Below are 24,296 nucleotides of genomic sequence, written 5' to 3'. Positions count from 1 at the left end.
GGCTCTTCCTCTGCGAGCATGTGCGTATAAATGCCTGGTGTGTGTGTGTGTGTGTGTGTTTCCATCCAACACATAATCTTCATGTAGGTCTTGTTAAACGTTACAATACTGTTTTTATCCTCATTATCACTTGAGAACATGTTTAATCAGAATAAAGTATTTCTGATTCTGATAATCGCCAAATAAAGATTCTAGCATCTTATGATATTCTTCTTCAAGTCCATATTTTTTTTATCAACATCATACAATAGCAATCAAGGAGTTATTACTCCCATTAATGACTCTTACAGTAGGGTCAGGTATGTTTTTGTACTGTAACTTGTAGTAGCAGTCTCTTATTTTGTGATTTTATCGTCCTTATTCCATCAAAAGTATATATATGTGCAGTATAAAAGCTTATTCTTACAACATAAACAGATGTCAGACTTCATTTTTTCAATCTCATGCAAGAGTCATGTTTCTTTAATGTGTTGTTTACGACTTTCTAATAAGCTCATTCAATATTTAACATATTTAATCAGATCAAGAGCATCATCAAGATCTTTATCTGTTGATGATTCTGTTTTTCTTGAAAAAGGCTCAAACCAGAGTACTGTTGTGTTTATTTTGCAGACAGACATCTGCATTTAGATACCATTTTGTTTTTATTTGTTATTAAAAAGCTTTATACAGCACTGGATTGAGTTTCAACACATAAAAACCTGCAGTTATCACCGCATTTGATTATAAAATATGTGCAGCTTCTCCAAGTAGTTACACAGCTCATTCATTCACCTCTGTAGTTATTGTGTCACAGGACTCTGTAGAAACTTAGCCGTGTTCGCTGCACTATCTTGGACCTCTGGCAGAGCTCTGGTAAATTATGCACCTTTCCTAGAGGGAAAGAGAGAGGGCTTCAACCCTTATCAGCAATTGTCACAACTCTCTAGTGTCAGACCTCTGATTGCTCATTGAACTTGCACTATTTTTGCTGTTTCATATCTTTTCTTTTAGACATGAAATAATTAAATGAGAATTTTCAGATATTCTTATTTGGGCTTGACTTTGTCACTATCTCTTTTTAAACTCTTCCCTTCCCTCTCACTCCGACGCTAGCTTTCTTCGTTTATTCATAGATAAGAATTCAATAAAAGTACGGGAAGGGACGTGACATAATTATCATTAATTCTGGCGGGTGGCACTAATGGGAAGGATAGGGCAGTCACTTATCATGCTGGGACAGCCTCCGTATTGTTCATTATTTAGTGTTTGCCGAGCTGATGACGGACTACGTGTGTGTTGGTATGGGTGTTGGTGTGTGTGTGTGTGTGTATATGTGTGTGTGTGTGTGTGTGTGTGTGTGTGCGCGTGCATGTGTGTGTGTGTGTGTGTGTGTGTGTGTGTGTGTGTGTGTACATAAGCATGCACTGTGTAAGATGGGACAAGGGTACGGCAGGGAAAAAGGACCCCACCTTATCTCACCCTCCACCCCCCGCCTCACGTCTATGCCTCTCCAAATTGGATTTTATATTACAGAAGCAGTCAGGTATGAACAACTCATTTTCCTCTCCCTCTTCTTTTTCTTTCTTTCATTCCTCTTTCCTACTTTCTTGCTTCATTCTTTCTTAGTATTTCGTTCTTTCTGTCTTGGTATTTCTTTCTTTCTCCCTTTCTTTCTTCTTTCTTTCCATACTTGTGCCTCTTCCTCATCCTGGTACTGTGAACTCTGTTCTCTCTTTTCTAGGAGTGGTAAGGATCTGGTACATTCTGTCCATGGCTGTGTTGGACGTTTGGGTTGGACTTTCGGTTTTGGTCACCTTCCTGTGTAATTGAATGCCACCGGATGTATAGTTGCACACATTGCTATTATCTGAAGTATAAACAGGAAAATAGCATGCACATTTGACATCTTCAACTTCCTCATGGTGCTGAATCTTAATTCAATTTAGGTGTGTGTTTACATGCAGTTTTGTGCTCTGTTGGGATATATGTGTGTGTCCAATTGTTAGGAATGTCTAAAGAGCATGTGAGCCAGTATGTGAGTGTGTGAGAGTTTGTGTTCTGGTAATGTGTGTGTGTGTATGCAGACAGACCGCTGATGGTGATTGGCCGTGAAGGTGGCTGCAGAAAGGGTCTTATCACCCATCTGGTCACAGTACTGGACTTCTAATCCACTCTGACAATATTTACCCGACAACACACACACACACACAGACGCCTGAGGGGCAATGTCAGCATGACAGACATTTTTTTGTTGACTGCTGTGTGTGTATGTATGAATTTTAGACATTTTTAATAATATTTGCCAGCGTGTCTGGCAGCCTTGTGGGATCTTTGTGTACTGAGCATGGACCTGCAAACAGGAGATCATGAACAGTGTGAAGGGCCGTCGTTGTGGACAGTCCTTCTTTTTGCAGACTTTTTGCTGCTTACCAACACTTTATGTGCTTGTGTACAAATGTGTGTGTTCATGTCTGAGGCCTGATTATCATTAGGTGAATAGAAACAGGCCTTTAATCTGTGCTGCAGGGTTTCTGGACAATAACCATGTGCTGTCCTCGTGGGAATAAGTTCCTCTTCTCTTCGGTTGGCTTGTGGAATACATTTTTCTAACCTTGTGGAATACATTTTTCTAACCTTGACAATGGTGAGTGTAGGTATTTTCCCTTTAGCAATGATTGTATTTTCTTGACTCTGTTTAACAAGGCAAGTTGACTAAGAACACATTCTTATTCACTGCAGAGGCCTGCGGGACTAGTTGCAGTTGGAGATGATGGTGTTGTTTTTTTTTTTCCGTAGTCAAAATATTATCTTTTGTTTCATCCATTTGGGTTTCATTTCTGTTTCTGTCCAACATTTCTAGCATATTTTGATTCTCTCTCTCATTATAAGACACCATTAAGCAATTTCAGTTATCAAAATCTTTCAATCTCATTCTCAATTTTCATCTCTTTCGCTTTCTCTCTTTCTCTCTGGACAGAAGTTCAGATCCCCGTGTGCAGATGTTCATCCTCTGCTTCACCAGAGGCAGCAAAATAATTAATAACTCGTCTCCTCTCTTACTCAGTCATTTATGAATCATTCATCAGTCCACCCCTGCAGGATACTGTCCTTTGCTTATCTCTCTCTATTTTCTCTTCATTCCTCTTTTCTGTTGTACTTTTTCAACAAAACAGATCAAGATTCCTATCAAATGTTTAGCATCTGGATTTGTCAGTACCACAGAAAATGTCAGGTCATATTGTTTTGTTGTTTTTTAATGTATTGTGTATCCCCTCAATGGCAGACAGGTCAAAGAGTGCAAGATTTGGTTTGTGTTAATATGAACTGTCCGTGTATGAATGCATCTGCATGCTGTATGTGTGTAAGAATGTGAATTCCATCACTGATCATCTCCCTTAATGTCTGCCACCCTCATCTTCTGCAGATGGCAAGCAACAGACGTTTCTCTTAGATGGGATTCGAAAATAATTGGATAAGCGCATCACATACACACACACACACACACACACACACATACATGTATGCCTACACATGAGCGCATAAATACATACACGCACATACATATTCTCATATTTAATCGGCAGAAAGAGATAAAAGAGAGTAAGAAAGTTGTCAGTCAGGACCAATGAGTCGCCTCCTTTTGCCTGCCTGTCCCTGACTCTAATGGTGCCCCCCATGCTGCGACGCCTCCCTTGCATCATCAAAGCAGCACAGGCTGGGGAGGGCGGCAGGAATCTGTGTTTATGCGCGTGTGTTTTTGGGCGTGTGTGTGTGTTTCACGGACACCCCCTGGAGAGACCTCCAGCAGTGTGTGCCACAGCGAGCCCTTTTTTTCCCTTTCTGCTGCCAAAGTGAGTGAGTGTAATGCACATGAGAGGAAACAGAAGCCTTCAAGTCACTTTCACACACACACACACACACACACACACACGTGTGCGCTTATGCACACACACACACACTTGGAGGGAAAACACTCCCACAGGCAGAGCAAGTGAAATACTCTCGCTCTCTCACACAGCCACAAGCTAAGAGAAGCAAAGACACACACTGAGAACAAAATGGTGTATATAAGACAAATATACATGCACCTTTTGTCAAGTGCTTTAAGGAAGACTTTATGGAAGCACAAAGTGGCAGTTTTATATTGAACACTTGTTGAGTTGTCACCATTTCTTTGCTGCCAATAGACAACAATAATATCATAGATCATTTAATGCATGTGTAGGTAATGTTCTTGTAATTGTGTCTTTTAGTTTGAGTGGCAGTATTGTGTTTCAGCGCGGCATTCTGTATCTATTAATGATCTGATAAGATGACCAGGGAGAATAAACAACATCTGCTAAATACAATCAAATGAAGTCGATTAATGTCATTATGCTCCGCTCCCTTGAGAAATCATTGTGGATTTTTCCTGTTGAGACCAATCTTGTTTGTTCTTCCTGTGTCTCATTTAGCTGGATTAATATTAATATTGCCAACCTAAAGATCTAATCCCTGGCTCTCTGCTGGTGGAGGAGGCAGCTGCTAGTTTAGATATCATATGGATTTTATACAGTAGCACTGATGACTGTTGATTGAATCTTGAAAAAAACAAAACAAACATACAACCAAACACAGAGTCTGTGCTCCGTTCGCATAATCAAAGGCTGCAAATCAATCAGTGTGGTCCAGTCTCTGTTTTCCTTTGACAGTCTATGCAGTGTTAGACCAGCCTGTTGAATTAAGCCTGTCTTAGCTTTGCTCTCACACTGCTTTAATGTGATATCGTCACATCGTTTAACAAAAAAATGAAGACTGATTATGAGCCTAATATGTTAGACACCCTACCCCCTAATTATCTCAGAACTCATGGTGGTGGTTCTAGCTGTGGTAACAATGAAACTGATTAAAAAGAGGAAAGAAAGGCTCATAATTTGAGGTTTTTCTTACAAATTTGTGGTGTGAGAAGTGAGAAAGGATGGAGCATTTTGATGCTGCAAAACCTTTCATGACCACAGTTTTCTGTTGAACAGTGCTTAGCAGTTTGATGATGTTTTCATCCGCAATTTTATTGCAAACAGTAAACTTTGACATTTATCTTAAGTCTGACTGTGTATTTGTTAGATTTAAACAAGAGTCTTTCCATTGCAGGACTGGGACTTGAAGCTCCCTGTTACACTATAAACTGCCTGTACTCTGCACTGCAGTGTCCTCCCACACACATTATCAGTAGGTTAAATCGGGAAGACAGTTCATTAGCAAGTACGTTCATACATACAGTACAAACATTTAGCACTTCTACATACACAGCTCCACACATCACATGCACACCTTTAATAAGAAAAACAATCTCCAGCCTTTATCTCAACATGTCAGACACATAAGAGCAGCTGTCACATTGATGTCACATCACATCAGTGTGTTTGCTCTGTTGATTGGATGGCCATGGCACATACCTCACGGCTGTTTGCCTAAGCCAATGGTCTCTCGTCTTATCAGGGGTTAATTTAAAGTAACTGTAATGGGGACAGAAGCACATATTCACCAGCACATACAAAATGCAAATAATGACTTTGATTTAATGAGTGCTATGATTTCAGTGTAGAAATGAGTGTACAGTAAGGTGTTGAACTTAAGTGGGACTTATTAATATGCCAAGCTATTCCCCTTTGAAAAGCACTGTCTAATCCAACATTTTTCGTTTCGTTTCAAGCTTTCAGTTTTACTTTAAAACCATCATCAGGAGCCGATTAGAGACAGGAAACAACAGCTAATACATACCAGGTGTGCCAGCTGATTGCATCAGTTAAGCTGATGATGGCACAGGCCTTCACTGCTTGTAAAGTCAGCAAATATCCAACACCTAAAGCTCTCAATATCATGTAAACAAGTTAAGTCCCTTCAAAGCTTTAGGACCTCTGTTCAAGGAAGGTTTGTATCTGCTGATGGTAAATAAGAAGTAGAATGTCTCAGTATTTACTAGATGTCCATACATGAATGTCTTTTTCACAAGTTGTCTCCAAGTTTGTTCAAGGTGTCAAGTCTGATTAACTCAGTTAGATGCTGAATGTATTACATGATGTTAAATGTTCATACACAGCACTGTTCAGTTAATCTGGAAATTAAGCAGCGCTCAGTTTTGTCTGTGTAATCAGCATTACAGCCAGGACATGTGAAGTGATATACAACCACTTTTAAGTGTAGGTGGCTCTTTAGTGGAAATGAACAATGGGGTCTTTTGGAGTCCCATATTGTTATGAATTTGACCAGTTTTCTTAGATTTCACCTATGTTCTGACAGAGAGCTTTTTAAGATGTGTCATACGATTTTTCCAGGAAATGGTAGATGTATTCATATTTTAGGACAATGGACCGTCTTGATGTTACAGGAAGGTTTTTCTGAACACAGTTCTGCCTCAGTCCTGTTTTGGAGTATCTCTCTACTCTTATACATTTTAGATATCGGTGGATCCCCTGGTTTTCCTACTGTAACAGCTTGAAAGCTCTGATACATTCAAAACGTCAGAGTTAGCGGCAAAACGTATTGCATTTACAAGCTAACTTATGATTAAGGAAGTCATTTTTCCAGTTTATAGGACTGCACATGTACTATTCCAACAGACTTTTGGATTTTAGCTACATTTCCAAGTCAGCAAGAAAGTAAGAAATAATAATATTTAGATGAGGGCAAATCTATGTGGTTGGGCTTACTATAGGAATGCGTTATGTGAAAGAATCCATGTTCGAGCGAAATACTTGTATCTCACTTCCTGAGATCTGTTTTGGGGAATATCAGTCAAAAGTATTCGTCATAAAGAGGGAAGACAAATGAACAGGTTATTTATTTGTTGTGTGTGTCTCCATGCATGTGTGACCTTCCGAAGGGCAGGAAGAGTAACTGGGGAGCTGGCTTTGACTGCGGCACATCGATCGTGGACCCCTGCATTCTCCTGCTCAACAGTCACTCTCTGTACACACACACTCACACACACACTCGCCTCATTGACCAAATAGACTTACATATGAGTGACGGGGCCAATTTCTCTCCCTTTCCTCCCCTTGCTAATTTATGGCCATTGATCTACACCGGGCTGAATTTATATACACGCATCATGCTCTCTCTCTCTCTCTCTCTCTCTCTCTCTCCCTTTTCGTGCACACACATACACACAGGTCTTTTGTGTGGTTTACAATGCGGTGTGCTGACACATGCTCCTGCTGTCTCAGCATAAGTGGCGAGAAGAAAGTACAAGAACATGCTGAAGGACTCAGGAAGTGTGTGACGGTGAACTAATGGTTTTTCTTTTGTGTGTACTGTATGAGCAGGTGTCATTTTCAGTCAACATGAAATGACATACATGCATATCATCTTGGAGTACAGTTCAGTGTGTGTGGGCACAGACAGTAATAACGATGGTATGACACATTTGTGGTGGTCAGGGTCAACTAAAGATCAGCACCTGTAGAGCTGGTAGTGCTTGAAAAAATTGCTCAAGCACTCTTCAGCAGCATCCAAACATTGAAACTTCATCCTAGCTCCCCTTGTTAAAGGACTCACTACTACTTCCCCTCTTCAGTTGTGTTTGTTAATGGTGTCATTATGTGTCTTCCTGTCTATTCTATCCACCCAGATGTGTCTCCGTGCTCAGCAGACAGCCAGGTGGCTGGTGAGAGCGAACGCAGCAGGGAGCAGATTCTCCAGACCCTAAGTGACCTGTCGAGGGGCTTCCAGGACATTGCCGACCGCTGTCTCCTGGCATTGCACCTGGAGGTCAGGTATGCAGTAGAGAGAAACACACCCACAACAATTGCAGAAATGAAAACACACATAGGGGTTTTATATGCTATTGTTAGATGTATCTTATCGTGTATTTAGAAAACTTTTGTTTATTTGCTGTTCTGCAGGTGAACCATATCCAGTTTTTATTCAAGGCATTAAACTACACACACAGTCTTTACACCATTATACTCTAAAGCAGATTGGTTGAATTGACCTGCATGTTGGTTTGTAGACTGCTGATTATTTCAGGGTGATGATTTGTTTCCCTCAAGATGAACAGTTTTTTAGATACAACAAGCGTTGGAAGATTATATAGTTACAACCTCATAATATGGTAGGGAAATTATATTTATAAACAACCGCACCCATAGTATTCTATGTAAACCCGCACACTGGTGGCATATAGATGCATGTCGCACATGTGTGTTGCACTTTACTCTCTTTTTCTTCCCAAGAAATCTGGAATCAGTGCAATGATATTACTCAGTTGTGTTGCTTTCCAGCTGAAACGGAACACAGTATGACTACGAATCATTTACCACCCACTTACCATGATCACACCACACAAGCTTAAAGGACGTCATTAAATCATGGACAGAAATGATCAGTGGCATCATACTTCAACCTATGTACAAGTTTAGGAAGTTATACCATGTCTTGAGTATGTGCTTTGAATGTCAATATCCAAGTTAATTTACCACTCCATATAGCTTCTCCCCCCACAACCACTAATAGTCCTCCATCATCTCTCTCCCCGTCTTTCCATCCCCCCATGTACCACTATTTCCCTGTAGACTATTGTGTAGCTTATGCAATATTGTTTATGATTTCAGTAGAAAACCATCCCTGAGGCTGATGTCTAGCTATATGCTACACTCCATTGACTCTCCCCATCAAGAGAATTTCCCCTGATAGTGGTACAAGTTAAATGAAGCCATGAGGAAGAGAGGAAGAGGGGAGGGGAGGTTCAAGTGATGGTGGGGGTTAAAGAAGGGAGATATAGAAGCTAAGTGCGAGAAATGATTGAATAGGGATAGAAGGAAGTGAGATGGAGGCATTGAAGATGAGGTGTAGTTGTTGGCTTTGCCTTAAGGGGAAAGAGACATTCACCCATATCATTTTATACCTTTCTGCTCAGGGCACTGTGATTATGGAATTATGAGAGTATTGACTGTAGACAGAAATGAGCTTCCTATGCACCTAAAGGACCTCAGACTAAGATGTAGGTGTTTAAATGGGCAGGATAAAATGCACCTTCTCTACTCATTACAGTCCTAAAAGTAATATTAAAGATATATCACCATGGGCGTAAAATGTTAACATGGACAAACTAGAGATGTTGTTGTTGTTGTTTTGCTTCTCAAAATTATGGTTATTTTAATTTGGAGTCTAAAAGTGGTATGCTTCTTACTTGAACATTCTGACATTTTCTAATAATAGGTCGCTTGTAAAGTTAAATCGGCCTTGTCCATGGCAGTTGGTTATGAACCCATTTACAAAAAAACGTGCAAGTCTACCAGCAAAGAAAAATCTGGCCAAGAGAAGTGAATAGGAAAAACCCTTGAGGAAGGTTCTTCACCCACAAATGTAATTAAATGCTTTTGAATGCACAATCCACCATTGTTTTTTGACAACAACCCATAGTATGAAGTAAACTCCAGGCTGCTGTATTTCAATGCAATACCTGAAGTGGAAGACTTCTTTGTTAGACTTTAGGCTGTAAATTGACTCGATGTCTTTTTATACCTCTGAGAGTTGAACACCGTGCTGTATTTAGCACTGCGCTCTACAAGTTGCCCTTAACAAATCAGATTTCTTGGCTGAATAGTATCCAGTAGAGATGTAATGGCAGCTGAATAAGTGGATATATTATGAGTACTCTAAACATAATGATTTCTATTCAAATTATAGGTGGTAAGTGAAGAGAGAAGTGACTACTTGACCTTTTAACTATGTTATACTCTAAGAATAGAGAATAATACACCTCATACATACTCACCTCTTTACTGCTTTTCTTTCTTTTCCTTCTCGTTCCCTGTAATGTTTTGAAACTTGTCGCAGGTCACACTTGATCTCAACATATCAACAGTGAACTGTGAGAGGATTTGGGGGGCACTATCGGGCATTATAGCAAAATCAGCAGGTGTACTGACCTACCTGGAATGGAAAGAGAACGAAGACATATAAACATTCTTCAACATCTAATTGTCCACTCTCTCTTTTCTTTCCCTCAATTTCGCTGTCCTCCCTTGTCTCAATCCAGGGTGCATTGTTTCCATTACCTGATCCCCCTGACTAAGCAAGGCAATTATGCCATCGTGGCTAATGTGGAGAGCATGGACTACGACCCACTGGTGGTCAAACTGAACAAGGACATCTCAGCCATAGAGGAGGCCATGGGTGCTGGCCTGCAGCAGCACAAGTTCCAGTACATCTTTGAAGGTCAGCATGGGCCTGGGGTGAAGTATAAACATCTGCCTGAGCAACACTGTTCACCCTCCCTTTTAAAGCAGAAGAGTCCAATGTTATTGACAGAAGACTGTCCCCTCCTCTTTCTATTCACTTCTGCTTATTTTTTCTTATGCCCCTTTCACCTTTGAGTCTTCTTCTTTGATTTGATTTGATTTGATTTGACAATCATTATTTTCTCTTTGTCTTCTTCCATGTCATTAGGTCTGGGTCATCTGATCTCCTGCATTCTAATCAACGGGGCCCAGTACTTCAAGAGGATCAGCGAGTCTGGTATCAAGAAGATGTGCAGGAACATCTTTGTCCTCCAACAGAACCTCACTAACATCACCATGTCCAGGGAGGCCGACCTCGACTTCGCCAGGTAAGAGTCTGTTCACAGGGTTAGCCACAGGTCTGTTCTTTGGGTCCATAACAGGAATACACCTCAACCAGAAACCCTTTACTTGTATATGCACTCAGTTTCCACTAGTATGGGTTTGTCAAGGCTCATAACCTTGGACTGAAGAAGCTGGCAGAGTGTAGCCAGTGTCTCTAAATTGTCATTCCACTTTCTTGCCAATACTTTATAAGTGGTTGTGTTTTTCCCTTGAGTTTTGCTGTTGTCATGGTGATAAAGCCTCTGATATTGCAGGACTCTCCCTTGAAACCCAAGATAATAATAATCTTAGAAAAAGTTAAATTAACACATATTCATGTGTTGGAATCTGTACAGCAATCACTGCACTTTCAAAACCTAAAGGGGATAATGACTAATATTTCTACATATTAAAATCTAATGAACCGTACTATGAACCCATCAAATCAGAAATACTACTTACTTACTTCAGTTTAAATCAGTTGATATATTGGTCCCACCCTACTACACACCTGCACAGACACACACGGACATGCACAATGTCCTCAAGTTCAGACAGCAGCTATGTCAATGCACGAGGCAGACAGATGGTCAGACAGATTGTCAACCACACCGTGCGTCTGCGTGTGCACGGTTCTTGGTGTTTATTTCTTATTCATACGTTTATATTTTGCGAGTGTACCTGCTGTTGCCCGGTGCCGTCCAGCCGTGACAGGCATGGGGGAAATCAGGCCTCAGATATCTTTGTGAAAATGAAGGAGGGAGGGAGCGGGAGGGTAGAAAGAGAGAAGAAAGAGAAGGGTGATTCATAGTATTCATATGATTTTTTTTCTTCTCTTTCAGAAGCTTGTGTCCTTGACAGGAGAGAGTATGTGAGAGGAAGGGTGATGGAAAAGATGGAGAGAGAAGGGAGGGCTTAGGGGGAGGAAAATTGAAAAACTAAGTGAAAGGAAGTTATAGAAGAGTCTTTCACAGGAAAAGGCATTGAATTGACTTAGAGGAGATAGCATGTATAGAAGATAGAATACAGTAGAGTGAGAGATGAAAGCGAGAAAGGGAAGAAAAGGAGGAAGACGAAAAAGTATGAGAGGAGAAAAACTTTATCAGCTTGATTTTCAAATATTACCTCTTTTTTTTCATCTGTCTCTTTCTATTTCTTTCTTTGTTTTGCTTATGTTACTCAATTACATTATTTTGTAAAAGACGCAAAAGAAGTAGTACACTTGTTCTGTTTAAAAAATAAAAAAAAAAGACATAAAGGGTTTGGCTGTGACATGCTTCTTACATGACCTGATGGAGGTTCTGACTGTAAAGACCTGCTGAAAGCCAACATTCAGGTCTTGAAAACAATGAACAGACAGAGTGATTGTTTCTCACCTTTTTGTTTTTTCTGCTTAATTCATTTTTAAGGCAGCATCTCTCATATATCTGTTTTAACGCACCTTTTCTAACCTTAGTCTTCCTGCGTCTAATATTTGTCATTGTAAAAAGTGTTTACCTGCGTCTGCCATGTTGTCTTGTTGTGTTTTTCACAGCTCTTGGGAACTTCATGAGTGTGTCATATGTTTGAGTGGATGGGTGTCTATGTGCTGTCTGTGTTTGACATTTATAATATGTCTGTATTGCAAGCCAAGTTTCCCTCCAGGAAAAAAAAAACAAAGAAGTAAACTGAAATGACCTGAACTGTACTGGATGTGGAGGACCATTGATTAGTATATTATTTCTACCCTCTGTCAACTTTGATTATGGAGAAATGCCAGTGATGGCTTTTCTGTCTTTCCTCTCTTTCTCCCACTCTCTCTGATTACGAGGTGTGGGGGTGGTGTGGAGGTGTTGATTGGGAATTGCTGGGCTCATTGTTTACACATTCATGGCTTTTTGGATTGGCCGGCCTCCGGCTCCAAGACACACCAACTCTTGCAAACACACACACACACAAACCCACACACACACAGCCTCATGCACACATGTAATATGTATCCCTTGCTTTCACCCATGCACACTCAGCCAAGCCAATCAGCATTTTGAAATCACCATAGTTATGTTTGGGACATGAATATTCATAAAGTGTGCTACGTAGCTCACACCTGCGAGTGGAAGTGACCATACGGACTATATGAGAAAGTAGAATGATGCACTTGTGGCCTTTCAAAACATCTTAAAATCCAAGGTTCTAATGTATTTGTTCTATTCTAGTTTGATTTTTTATTTGGCTATGGTAACATGAGCTTATTGAATAGAAAGTTGTAAAAAAAATAAAAATAAAATAAGACAACAAATCATGCCTTTTTAAACAAGTGGTATAGTATCTACAATTTAAAATGAGTAACACAAATATAAAGAATTTTTTTTGTGTTTCAAAGAATATAAGCAACAAACACCCCTGATTGACAGGATATGTCACAGATATTGAAAGATTGACTCTGACTGACTGATTTTAAGTTGCATACTCACATGCTGCATATGTAGCATTTTGAAACATAATAGTTTTGTTGTAAAGATGCTGAGAACACTAACCAGGCCAACCAGAATCAGCCCTGTGAAAAAGCAGTCTGAAGAAGAGGGACTAAAAGCAAACTATTCATCAGTATTTTATTACCAACTCTGGAGAAACAAGAGTGAAATGAGGAGAGGAAGTGTTCACAGCAGGAAGCCTGCTTTTGAGAAAGGCTGCAGATGCTTGCCTGTGTACCCTTGTGCTTTTATGTTCCTGTGCGTGCATGTGTGTGTTTTGGCTGTTTTTCTGCATCTGCGTGCTTGTATGGGAAAGGCAGAGACGAGAGAGAGACCTGGACAAGGGCACGGTAATAACCATTGATCTGAGTTAAAACTAAGGAGAGGCCCGGTAACCAGCACTGCAGAGCTCATGAAGACACACACACACTCTCGCTCCTCTCTCTCGTAGATGAAGAATATGAAGAATAATGGCGAAACAGTGCCACCTTGTGGCTGAATCCATGTTTGTATATTACTGTGTAAACCTGCAGTATGACAATTGTTACGGTTGCGCAGGGTGCACTCAAATATGTGTGTGTGAGCATGTGTGTTTGTATGACAAGGTCCTACGGTGGTCTCTTGTCTCTCAGTCAGAAGTTTGGCAGCAGTATCAGCTTGTGGGTCAAGGTCAAACACATACACACACACATACCTAAACACTAACACAGAAGTGGACACACACACAGAGACCATCTGCTCAGAAACAGTTCAGGGGCTCTGACCTATTCTGCAGAACTGTGTGTCACTGCAATGTCACATCTGTGTGTGTGTGTGTATTGACTGCACCCTCAACTTTGTCACTCCATTGATCTCCTCTTATTGTCCTATGTGTCCACCTCTCTCTCTCTCCCCGCCTGTCTCTCTCTCTTTATGCTGATTTCTGGTTTCTTGACAGAAGTAGAGATGAGATAAAGGTGATGTTGTTGGTGAGTCTTGAAAAGACCAGAAGCCACAGTAGGCCATAGTTTTCAAGACAACACAACAACAAAACTTTAAAAAAAAACTTTCCAGTCCAGAAATTGCAGACTTATTTTGCTTGGCAACAGATTTAGTAACCTTAAATAGAGATAACAGAATAATTTGCTTTCATCTAAGCACATATTGTTTGCTGCACAGCTTGGTTAGCAGGTGACCTTAGAGCCTAAACTTTTTTGGTTTTCTTCCTTTTACCTGTCATCAAGTTCCATTCTGCTCTGCACGTGTCCTGATGCTAAATTGTTTTTGATTAGTTTTCTGTTAATCAGCTAATAGACTAAAGCACACGCTTCAGATCATGTAAGCTTAAGGACTGACTGGCTTAATGTCATGAAGGTGAGGACTTGAACCATCTCCACTGGTTGCCAAAGCGTAGGATCATTAGAAAAATTGTGCGTGACTGCATTCAAATACACAGACAGGTGGAATCAGCCTCAAATTACTATTCTATTCCAATAAGCTCTTTTTACTAAGGCACGCCAGTAAACAAAGCTTCTGAAAGCACAGGCACTACACACTACAGACATGTTTTGCACAACAATGTGTGTACACATGAATGTCCCACAGCAGAGGTAAATGTAAAGAAATGTTTACCTGTTTGTCTGTGTAAATATCTTCTGTGTCTGGCACAGCAGCATTCCGGGTACACACTGAGACACAACGAACTCATAACACCACGATCACTAACACAAACACATACGGTGGAGCTCGGAGCTGCCCGGTGACCCGTGTAGGCAGGTTGCAGGGCTGTCATAACATCCCTAGCTAGCTCGCAAGCCCCTTAGCCTGTAGCTAGGCTAAACAGCAGTCTGACAGGCTCACTGTAGAGATGCCCCAGAGTTCAGCCCATTGCACCCACCTGTCTGCTACTGGAAATTACTACAGTGTGCGGGAGTACATGTGTGAATTGTACAAGAACCTTGTGTACTACGTATTGTCCCAAAATGTACGGTCCCAGCCTCTGCGTGTCTCTAAAATCTGGTGTGTCCGCATCTGCAAATAAACTGTCTTTGGTTTTGTGTGTGTCTAAACCCCAGTGTGTGTGTGTGTGTGTGTGTGTGTGTGTGTGTGTGTGTGTGTGTGTGTGTGTGTCGAGGTGACAGGCTGGTGTGTCTACAGAGAATGTGGTAATAAGTACAGTTGACGGCCGTGTCAGGAGGTAGTGGGTGTCAACAGATAAAACTGTTTGTATTTAGGCCTGGCTTCGGTACACTGTCACTTCGCTCGGCTTCTGTCTCCCTTCCTGTCACCTTGTGTCTCTCTCTTTATCGCTCTCTTCCTCCTCTCTCAGTCCCCTTTACTTCATTTTTCTCTCCGTCTTCTTTTTTTCATTTGCCACCGTCCAACCACCTGCACTGCCTCTGCTGAATTGTTATTCTCTCTCATCGCTTCTTCTTCCAGCCCATCCCTTCCTCTGCTCCTGTTTCTGAGTGTGCATGCGCAAGATGCAGTATAATGAGACTGGTCTTTGCTGATGAAGCCTGTCTATCCATGCTGTCTGTGTGTGTGCGTGCGCATGTGTTTGTGTATGTGCATCTCACAGCATGATGACGCTGGTCTTTGCTGATGAAGCCAGTGAGAGTGTGTGTATGTGTGTGTTTGTGTGTGTTTGTTGTGCGTGGCGCAGCATGATGGGACTGGTCTTTGCTGATGAAGCTTCAGTCTCAGTGTCTCTGCAGACCTTTCCTCATTACCAGAGGAGAGACAATTGCACTGCTTTGGAGGAAGAGGGAGAGAGAAGGAGGGGAGGGAGAGATACTTTAAAGGGAAAAATTACATTTACATTAACTAAATTTTCATATTACATTTCAAAATGTATCAAAACGGAAGAATAAACATCAACCATGTTAACACCCTGTTAAACGTGCAGTTTAGGACCGCTCATGGTGACCGGTTGTCATAGTAACGCAACACACGTTCCAGCCCACAAGTTTTCCAGATGGGCAGCATTCAGAAATATCGACTGTCAGGGCAGAGATGGAAAAATGTGTTACCGTAAAACAGACCTCAAAGAAATGTAGAGGATGTAAAACCAACTGTACAGTGAAAGCTACTTGGCTTATGGCTTTCCATGGAAAAACAATCACTATGAAGCTTAAAATATGTGTCAAAAACAAATTCTTCTTCGTTCTAGTCGTCCTCTATACTGTTTTAGTAGTTCCCATTTACATATTTTTGTTTTTCTGTTTTTGTGGGTCATAAATGCTACCTGTTAACCAAGCACTGCTGTCTTATGATCACAGTTATAGCTGTCAAAAAAAAAATCCAGCTTTATGACAACACCTGTATCGGGTGATCGGCTACACAGACATTTAAAATGAGTGAGGGTTAGAGGTATCAGAAAGATTGTAAAGTTTAAAGACTCAACTTTACTGCCACACGGCCACCAACCAGGTTTAAGTCATAAACAACGACAGAAAAATTGTTGTCCTCCTCCACACTAAATTGTGAGGTCAGGGTTTTAAAATGGATCAACATCAGTTTACACGGCTAAAACTGAGAGAAAAGGATGCATTTTAGAATTAAATGTGGACATACTGTTATAGCGAGGGGAAAAAAGAGAGGAAGAAATTGAAAAGCCCTGTTGTTGGTGTCAGCAGCCCCGGTATCTGTTACTGCAGCAACAAGTCTTGGTTCCAGCTGATGGAGAGGTTCATCCACAGAGTCTCTCATCCTCTCTCCTCCTTCTCCTCCTCCTCCTTCTTCACCTCATCTCCCCACTAACGAATGTGTTGTTCCAAACAAGCTGACAGAGGCAGCCTGTAATGGCCTTAATATTGTACACGCCGGAAGTGAGGGGGGATGAATTGTGCTGATTCTTGTCTTTCTCTCACTTTTCTTCTCTATCTCTCTGTCTATTTCTTATTTCTTTTCCTCCATGTTTCTCTGTCTCTCTCATGCCATTGACACACATGTGTCTGTCTAATGCTGCATCCACGCATCATAAATTTACTTAATATTCTTTGTATACGAGGAAAGGGAGGGGGGGGGGCAGCTAATTAAAATTTAATAGAAAGCGCTCCATGGAGGCATGTTGACGCACACACACACACACAGGCTGATTACTAAAGCAGTCGTCTTATAGATGGGAAGCAGGTGGAAATTGGTAACATTTGTGTAGAGAGAGGGAGACGGAGACTGAGGGCCATAAATAGAGAAAGACTTTAAGGAGGAAATCAAAACAATTCACTTTGGTTTTGTGGGGAAAAAAGAATGCTGGTTTCATTAACTAGCTGTGTCTTTAACGGATAAAAAGAAGTGTGTGTGTGTGTGCGTTAGCGTTTGGGTTCTTTCTTGATGGTGGGGTGCCGAGATTTTAATCTTATTAACAGCCCTTACCCTGTTTGGCAAATGGCTTTCCAACAGCTTGGGTAATGAACTGTTTGAAAGTGTTTTCGGCACACACTAACATACATCACTCAGACACAGAGATAGATAGACACACACACACACACACACAGATACACACCTTACACTTTCTCTTTCTGAACCGGCCCCCTCCCCTTTGTATTGAACTGGGGCCAGATTGCCAGCTGTCCTCACGACTCAGACACACAAACACACACACACCAGCAACCAGCTGACAGTCTCGCACACTGTCTTCCTGTGGATGCAGCTTTTATGTTTTGATATAAGATGCCGGAAGGAAACTACACAGTGGATTTGGTGCCCCGCCCGTGATCAGTTATAAACGAGCATCAGTAGATCTGCTCTTAATGAATTCTGTGTGGGATTTTTCCTAAATGCACTACAGCCAAGTGAATTATAGTTGCTATTATACTGTAGTTGAGCCTTGTTTTATTGCACTGATGAGGTGTTTTATTTCACTTGCCGGCTTATGCATCAACACATGGATTCAAAAGCTTTCCAGCTACTTTTACCATTTTATCAGACCATTTGTTTTTTAAACTGGAGAAAACAGACAAGCATAATGTGGTGCCTGTCAAAGTGGTCACAGTCATAATTTCAGTTTTCAGCTGGGATGTTTGCTGTTAATTTCCCACTGTGTGCATAACTTACTAGTCTACCAGAAGGGTTTTCTTAATTGAAACAGGGAGCAGAGCCTAAAAACTTGTCAGTCAGCCTACACAAATTCCACAACAAGAACTTGGAGATAATTTGTACTGGCAACTGTTACTTTTTTAGGTTTTAAGTGTCCATCCGTCATTATTTACACACACTACCCACAGCCTGTCCCAGCTCACACTGGGTGACAGGCGAATGCACCTTGGACGGATCGCCAGTCTATCACAGGGCTGACACATACAGTCAGACACATTCGCATTCACAGCAACAGGCAATTTAGACTCTCCAATCAACCTAACCTGCATGTCTTTGGACCCACACACCATCGCAAATAACTGTTGAACTAAACTGTTTACAGAAATACTTTACACACACATCTACTGCACAGAGCTTTGCCATAAGTATGCCCCTTTAGAGAGTTAGAATAAATCAGGTACTCAGGTGCAGTTTCTACTCACTGTTGTGTTCTGTTGTGCTGTGTTAAAAATCAACAGTTTTTTTCCTCGGCTAAGCTGTTTTCCATTGAGAGCCAAGGATGGATATTTGAAACAGGGAAGCCTTCTGTTCAAAGCTTCTTCCTTCAACAGAAGAAGTTTGTGTTTTCTTTTTGGTTATATGTGTTTTCCCCATTAGATCATATAACAAGGTGATTTGCCTCAAGCGTGCAGGTAATCGCTGGGTCTAGGGAATGATATGGTAATGCTTTCAAGCTGGTGTTATGCTGCATTTTTCGAGGTAAATGTGCGAACGCTTAAACACAAACTGTGCCGATACAAACAGATACAAAACAGAGACACATTCGACTGCATCAACATTTAGAAATTCACAGTTATCAGCTAGAAAGACAGACACATAAATTACACAGCACATTTCATTATGAGATGAAACCACATGTGGGACCCATCTTTTTCCCTCTTTTTTGCCTCTCTTCCGTCTTGCCCCCTGTTAAGGAGTGAACCAACGTGACCCTCATCAATATTGACAAGCTTTTTCATGAAATGAGCTCAGGGATGGAAAAATGAACAAGACCTTGGAGAGAAATTGAGAGCAGGATGGAGAGTGAGACAGAATGCAAATGCTTCAATGACCAAGGGCATTACTTGTAAGGGGAAGGCCAAAAAACAGATATAATTCACCTCTTTTCCTCACTCATCTCTTCAGTCATCATTCTTTTTCCCTCTCTTTGTATATCTCCATCTCCATCTCCTTCATTGTACCCCTCCATTACTCTTTCCAGGTCTTTTTCTACTGTTGAATCTCCAAAATGACAGCACATAAAACACCTTGGAACAGAAGCTCCCTGAATGCTCATTATCGCCTCGTTAGCATTGAAAATGATCATCTCAAGAAGGGAATGGGTCTTGGATGGGTGGAGGAGCTAAATAAATGAGATAAAAATATCTTTTCTTACCAAAGTGTCTTTTTACTGCGCCATATCAGAAATCACTAGAGATTTGAATCCATTTACTTTCATCCTCCCCTGGCACAATAGAGAGCTTAACCCTCTCTCTCTCTCTCTCTCCAGATGCTTTAATGGACATAATTATAAATCACTCTTTTCCTCTGCTGTCACACAAAGAAAGATGGGGAAAACAGCTGGACCTAACAACTTTTTTCTCAACCACAACACCTCCAAGGCCTTTCTTCAGCCTAACAATGTCAGAGCTACAATTATCTCTCTTCACTGAACGGCTGCACTCAGAGCAGCAGGAGCCACTGCTGTTGAGTGACAGGCATCTGCCCTTGGCCAAGGTGGCCAGTTTATGCTTGTAAAGTAAGCTTCTTTTGAAAGTTAGAACTGTTTCAGCCAAACATTTAGAGTATTTTCAATGTCACACGGAGACAAGCTCATTAAAATACAGATATATATAATATAGAATTAATAGCTTGATAAAAGTGTGTCTCTTCTGTCAGATGCACGCTGAAATTTGCAGCTGAAACGCCGTATGAAACAACTTCAAATTACATCTGGCACTAAAGTGAAAGGAAGGAAAAGTATACCAGTGGTTTTACACATTTTAGCTGGCCCACTTTAAATCATAGTCACTTTACTTTTTTTTTTCCTACCGCTCCAGCCCTCCATTAGTTTCCATCCATTTCCATACAGCATGAACATCAGTTAACTGAATTACCATGCAACAACAATGTAATATCGATGAACGCAGACTTTGTCTTCACTGTGATTAATTACACAACCCAAGCAAGGTTCAAGAGTCACCTTATTGAATCTCATAACGTACAGAAATGAATGGAAACCAATAGCTGCTTAGGACAGTAGGAAGAAAACACCCCAAAATCTAAAAAAGCTCCAGAAGAGAATTAAAAACTGCAGTGTTTATTTTCTATTCTGTTTTAAACATACATGTCATTGTTCAGTATGTATGTAGCTCACCTCTTATCCTCTTGCTCTGACTTCATCTACAACGTTTGTAGAGGTGTATCATTCAGTGTATCTTTAGAGAATAGGATTTGTCCCATTGGTTCAGATAGCGATGAAATCTATTCTAGTGTGTGTTCTTGCATTTTGCGTTTTCTGTGTGTGTTTGAGAGCATAGTTGTCTAGCCAATACAATCACACACACACACACTCTCCAAGGTATTTGACCTGTTTTGCCCCCGAGCAAAGAAAAATTGTCTGCCCTGCATCCCAACACTCTCCTGTGCATTACGTTACCTCTGGCAGTGCTTTCTGCACAGGACTGTGTAAATTGTGTTTATGACAGGTGAATATAGTCCATATTTATGGCCAAATATTGTCTAGGGCTCTGTGAATTGATTCTAATGAGTTTTACGTCCTATACTCACATCACATACGCGGGAGGTCTACATCTAAATATTCAGTAGAAATGAACACAGACGGCATATATAAAAACGAATACACACACAGTCTGTCCTCACTTCTGTCTGTCATATTTGACCTTTATGTCTGATGTTTTAGTGAGCAGTTGGAAGTGTTAATCACTAGTACTCTCCCTTTGTGCTCCTTCTTTATCAGTATGTACTTCGTGGTCTTTTTCGAATGGCCCATTGTGGCATTAGGTCCTGGTTAAAGTGCTATTAATTCTACACACACCTCCTTCCTCTTTTGGCTCTGTCAACAGTGTTTCATTAAAACGGTCTCAGTAGTTTGTAGCCGGTGAATGTTTTCCCTCTACCTTCAGCTCCCAGTGGCAGCAGGGTGAGGTCCTTGAAGTCCTTTTTAAGGAAATTGGGCTTGACAGCAACAGCAGTTAGTTTGGCTTTTGTGTTTTCCATTTGTTATTGTTGCTCCTTTTGATTATGCACTGGAATAATGCAAAACAGATGAATACAAAGTGTTATTAACTTTTTGATTTTCTCTCCTTTTCTTTACTCTGTTTCTCCCTCCACTCCCTCCTGTCGTTTTCTCTCTCTCACTTCATTCATCATATCTCTCCATTCAGGCAGTACTATGAAATGCTATACAACACTGCAGACGAGCTGCTGAATCTGGTGGTTGACCAGGGTGTTCGCTACACGGAGCTGGAGTACATCAATGCCCTGTCCTTGCTCCATCGCAGCCAGACAGGTGTAGGGGACCTGAGCACCCAAAACATCCGGCTGCAGAGGCTGAAGGAGATCATCTGTGAGCAGGCCGCCATCAAACAGGCCACCAAGGACAAGAAGATCACTACAGTGTAATGATAAAACAGAACAGTGTCCAGAGAGGGGTTGAGTTGCCTGGAAATCAGATAAAGGTGTGTTTCCAAATCAAGAAACCTCTGTCCTACAAATTTTAGTTTCCGATCTGTCTAGCAGGAACATGTGTAGCAGATAATTGGGTCACATATGCAAGAAAGGAATGATTTGACAAAAACACAGGACAGGGCATATTTAAGAATTGGGTTAGAAAACACTGAAATAGAGGCTTGCTCTAGACTTAGATCATAATGTGTGTGAAATCTGTTGATGGAAAGTGTGTCTTCTCCATTTCATCTTGCCTGATGTGATGAGACGCCTTGTAGTCAAGGGATGACACAGATATACTTCCAACTCTGGCATGTAGAATATGTATATATATATATATATATATATATATATATATATATATATATATATACATAATCAGCCTATGCAGCGCTGACTAACTCTAATTGGGAAGAAAGGTGACAACCACCTCAACTTTGAAAGTCTAGTTTCCTGTGTATCTATATCATAAGGTTTGTCAATTTACACAACAAATGCAGCTCTCACGCTCCGACTCCGACAGTCCCCCGCTCACCATGACTCCAGCCCCAGATAAAAGGCGATTGTCTTGGACACTTACCCAAACTTAGTCCCATCTCATCTCATTTTCCTATTAGATCTAAACTGCTGCTCTCAATTACACCTCTATCTCTCCTCTCCTGGCAGCCCCATGGGCCCACTGATTCTGTCTGCAATAACAGATGCCAGATTAGACTGTCTGAATGAGGCCACATCTTCCGCCTGCTGCCAATTTGGGTTGGTCCCCAAAGATTTCCCTAGCTGAGAATTGTATCATATCTATGGCTGTTAAAAATCTGTTTATCCATTTTTTTTTTTTTTTCATATAGTTTGTGCCATAAACTTGTGCGGCTTGTGTGGAAAGTGGTGAGGTGATTAACATTTTTTTACAAATTGGACAAAAGAGACACAGTAATGAAGGTTTATTTCAAATGTTATATTTTAGGTCCAGCACACCACAGTGGATTGACTTGCACATTTTGTGTGAAGGTATGTGTGTGGGAAAACATTTCATCAGTCATACTAGTACTATAAACTTAAATGATGCAATTCTGAATCTTTATTTTGTCGTCCTCTCTACTTGTGCTCAGTCTTTTAAAGTGAACTAAACCTATAAACTCAAGGGACGATCACAAATCATTCCCCTCCCTGCAACCCTGCCTGTTTTTAGTTCATTAACTTGGCAGAGAAGTACTTAACGAGAGGAGGAGAGGGGAAGGGGAGCCTTGTCAATACGGTGGGCCCAGCACTGGTCTCCCTGAAGCCCACAGAGCAATCCATCATAATGACACATAGGCTGGGATCGATGGGAAAACAACCATGGAGCTGCTGAGGGGCTCGCCTACCACTCTGAAACATAGACTTGGTGTAAAATCTAAAATCTGCTCATTCAGCTGTTCAGCAGAGCTACTTTTGTAATGTTATACATGGGAAACTTTAATACAGTGTTAGCTGACTGTCACACACAGATACTATTATACTGTTATCACACTGTGCAAACATAACCCAGTGCACTTATGTATTAGGCAAACTCCATATATTTAAGTGAGAACCACTCCTGCTGTCCATGCTTTTTATTCATGAATGAAATGTGTAAAATGTAATAAAAGTTACTTCTATGTTTCTTTTTCTTTGCAATGGACCTTTTAATTTACACATCTGTTTGATTAGAGTCATTTCTATTTTTCAAGAAAGAGTGTTTTGAATTCTAAACATCAAAGTGTCTAGTAGTCTTGAACAAGTTTGAACATCCTCATTGTTCCTTCTTATAAATGCTCTGAAATGTTTGTCTGCTCTAAATTAAGCACACATGACTTGTTAATGCATACACTAATACACTGAAAAAATAAATTCTTCAAATTCCGATGTTGTGTTTTTCCCTCTGTGGTTACATAACTGACATATTTTCCACTGTTTTGATGCACCTGGGATGTTACCGCCTTATATCATATGAGCGAGACGGATCCAAAAGCAACACTAGAGGATGTACTTTACCTGACAGGTGTGATGTGCTGTGTGACATGAGCAAGAAGTGCTGAAGTGCAGCATATTGGGATCAGAAAAATAAACACAGGCAACATACCACCTGAAGGCTTGAGTTGTTGTGGCCATAAATCCATGTCTGTTGGACTCTTTTTGGCACAGTGCAATATTTGCAAATGTAACAAAAGGGTGACCCAGCAGCTGAAATTTAAAATACATGATTTGAAACTTTAGATTATTAGTGTTTTCTAAATCTGTGGATGTATCAGTAATGTTTGTAAACATTGTAGTGGCAGAGGCCTAAATTTTAAAATTTCTCATTTTACATCCGTCAGTCACACTCCTAAATTGTGCCTCACATTTCTGGACACAATATACAAAAATTGATAAATTAACTTAATTAACTTTAGTGGCCAGAACTCCATTAGAATCACCACCTTTAATTGTCTCACCCACCTAAATAAAGGCTGTCAACAACACTCACAGATGTGCCAGGATTAGGATTTGTTTCCTTCTCACTTTCCAG

General features: G+C 40.8%; 1 protein-coding gene across 1 annotated transcript in view; it reads left to right on the top strand.

Moving 5' to 3' along the window:
* Positions 1–23,651, top strand: part of exoc4 (exocyst complex component 4) — a 106,497-nt gene extending 82,846 nt beyond the window's left edge. The window contains exons 18-21 of the mRNA XM_070928912.1: positions 7,592–7,736; positions 10,004–10,182; positions 10,414–10,573; positions 21,487–23,651. Coding sequence (XP_070785013.1) covers positions 7,592–7,736; positions 10,004–10,182; positions 10,414–10,573; positions 21,487–21,724 — 722 coding nt within the window. The 3' untranslated portion in view covers positions 21,725–23,651. The remainder of the gene's footprint in view (positions 1–7,591; positions 7,737–10,003; positions 10,183–10,413; positions 10,574–21,486) is intronic.
* Positions 23,652–24,296: the final 645 nt, after the last annotated feature.

This window comes from Enoplosus armatus, chromosome 22 (genome assembly GCF_043641665.1).
Source record: "Enoplosus armatus isolate fEnoArm2 chromosome 22, fEnoArm2.hap1, whole genome shotgun sequence".
In the NCBI taxonomy this organism is placed as follows: Eukaryota; Metazoa; Chordata; class Actinopteri; order Centrarchiformes; family Enoplosidae; genus Enoplosus; species Enoplosus armatus.
The sequence above is the reverse complement of the archived record's forward strand: the minus strand, read 5'-3'. Positions and strand labels throughout refer to the sequence as shown.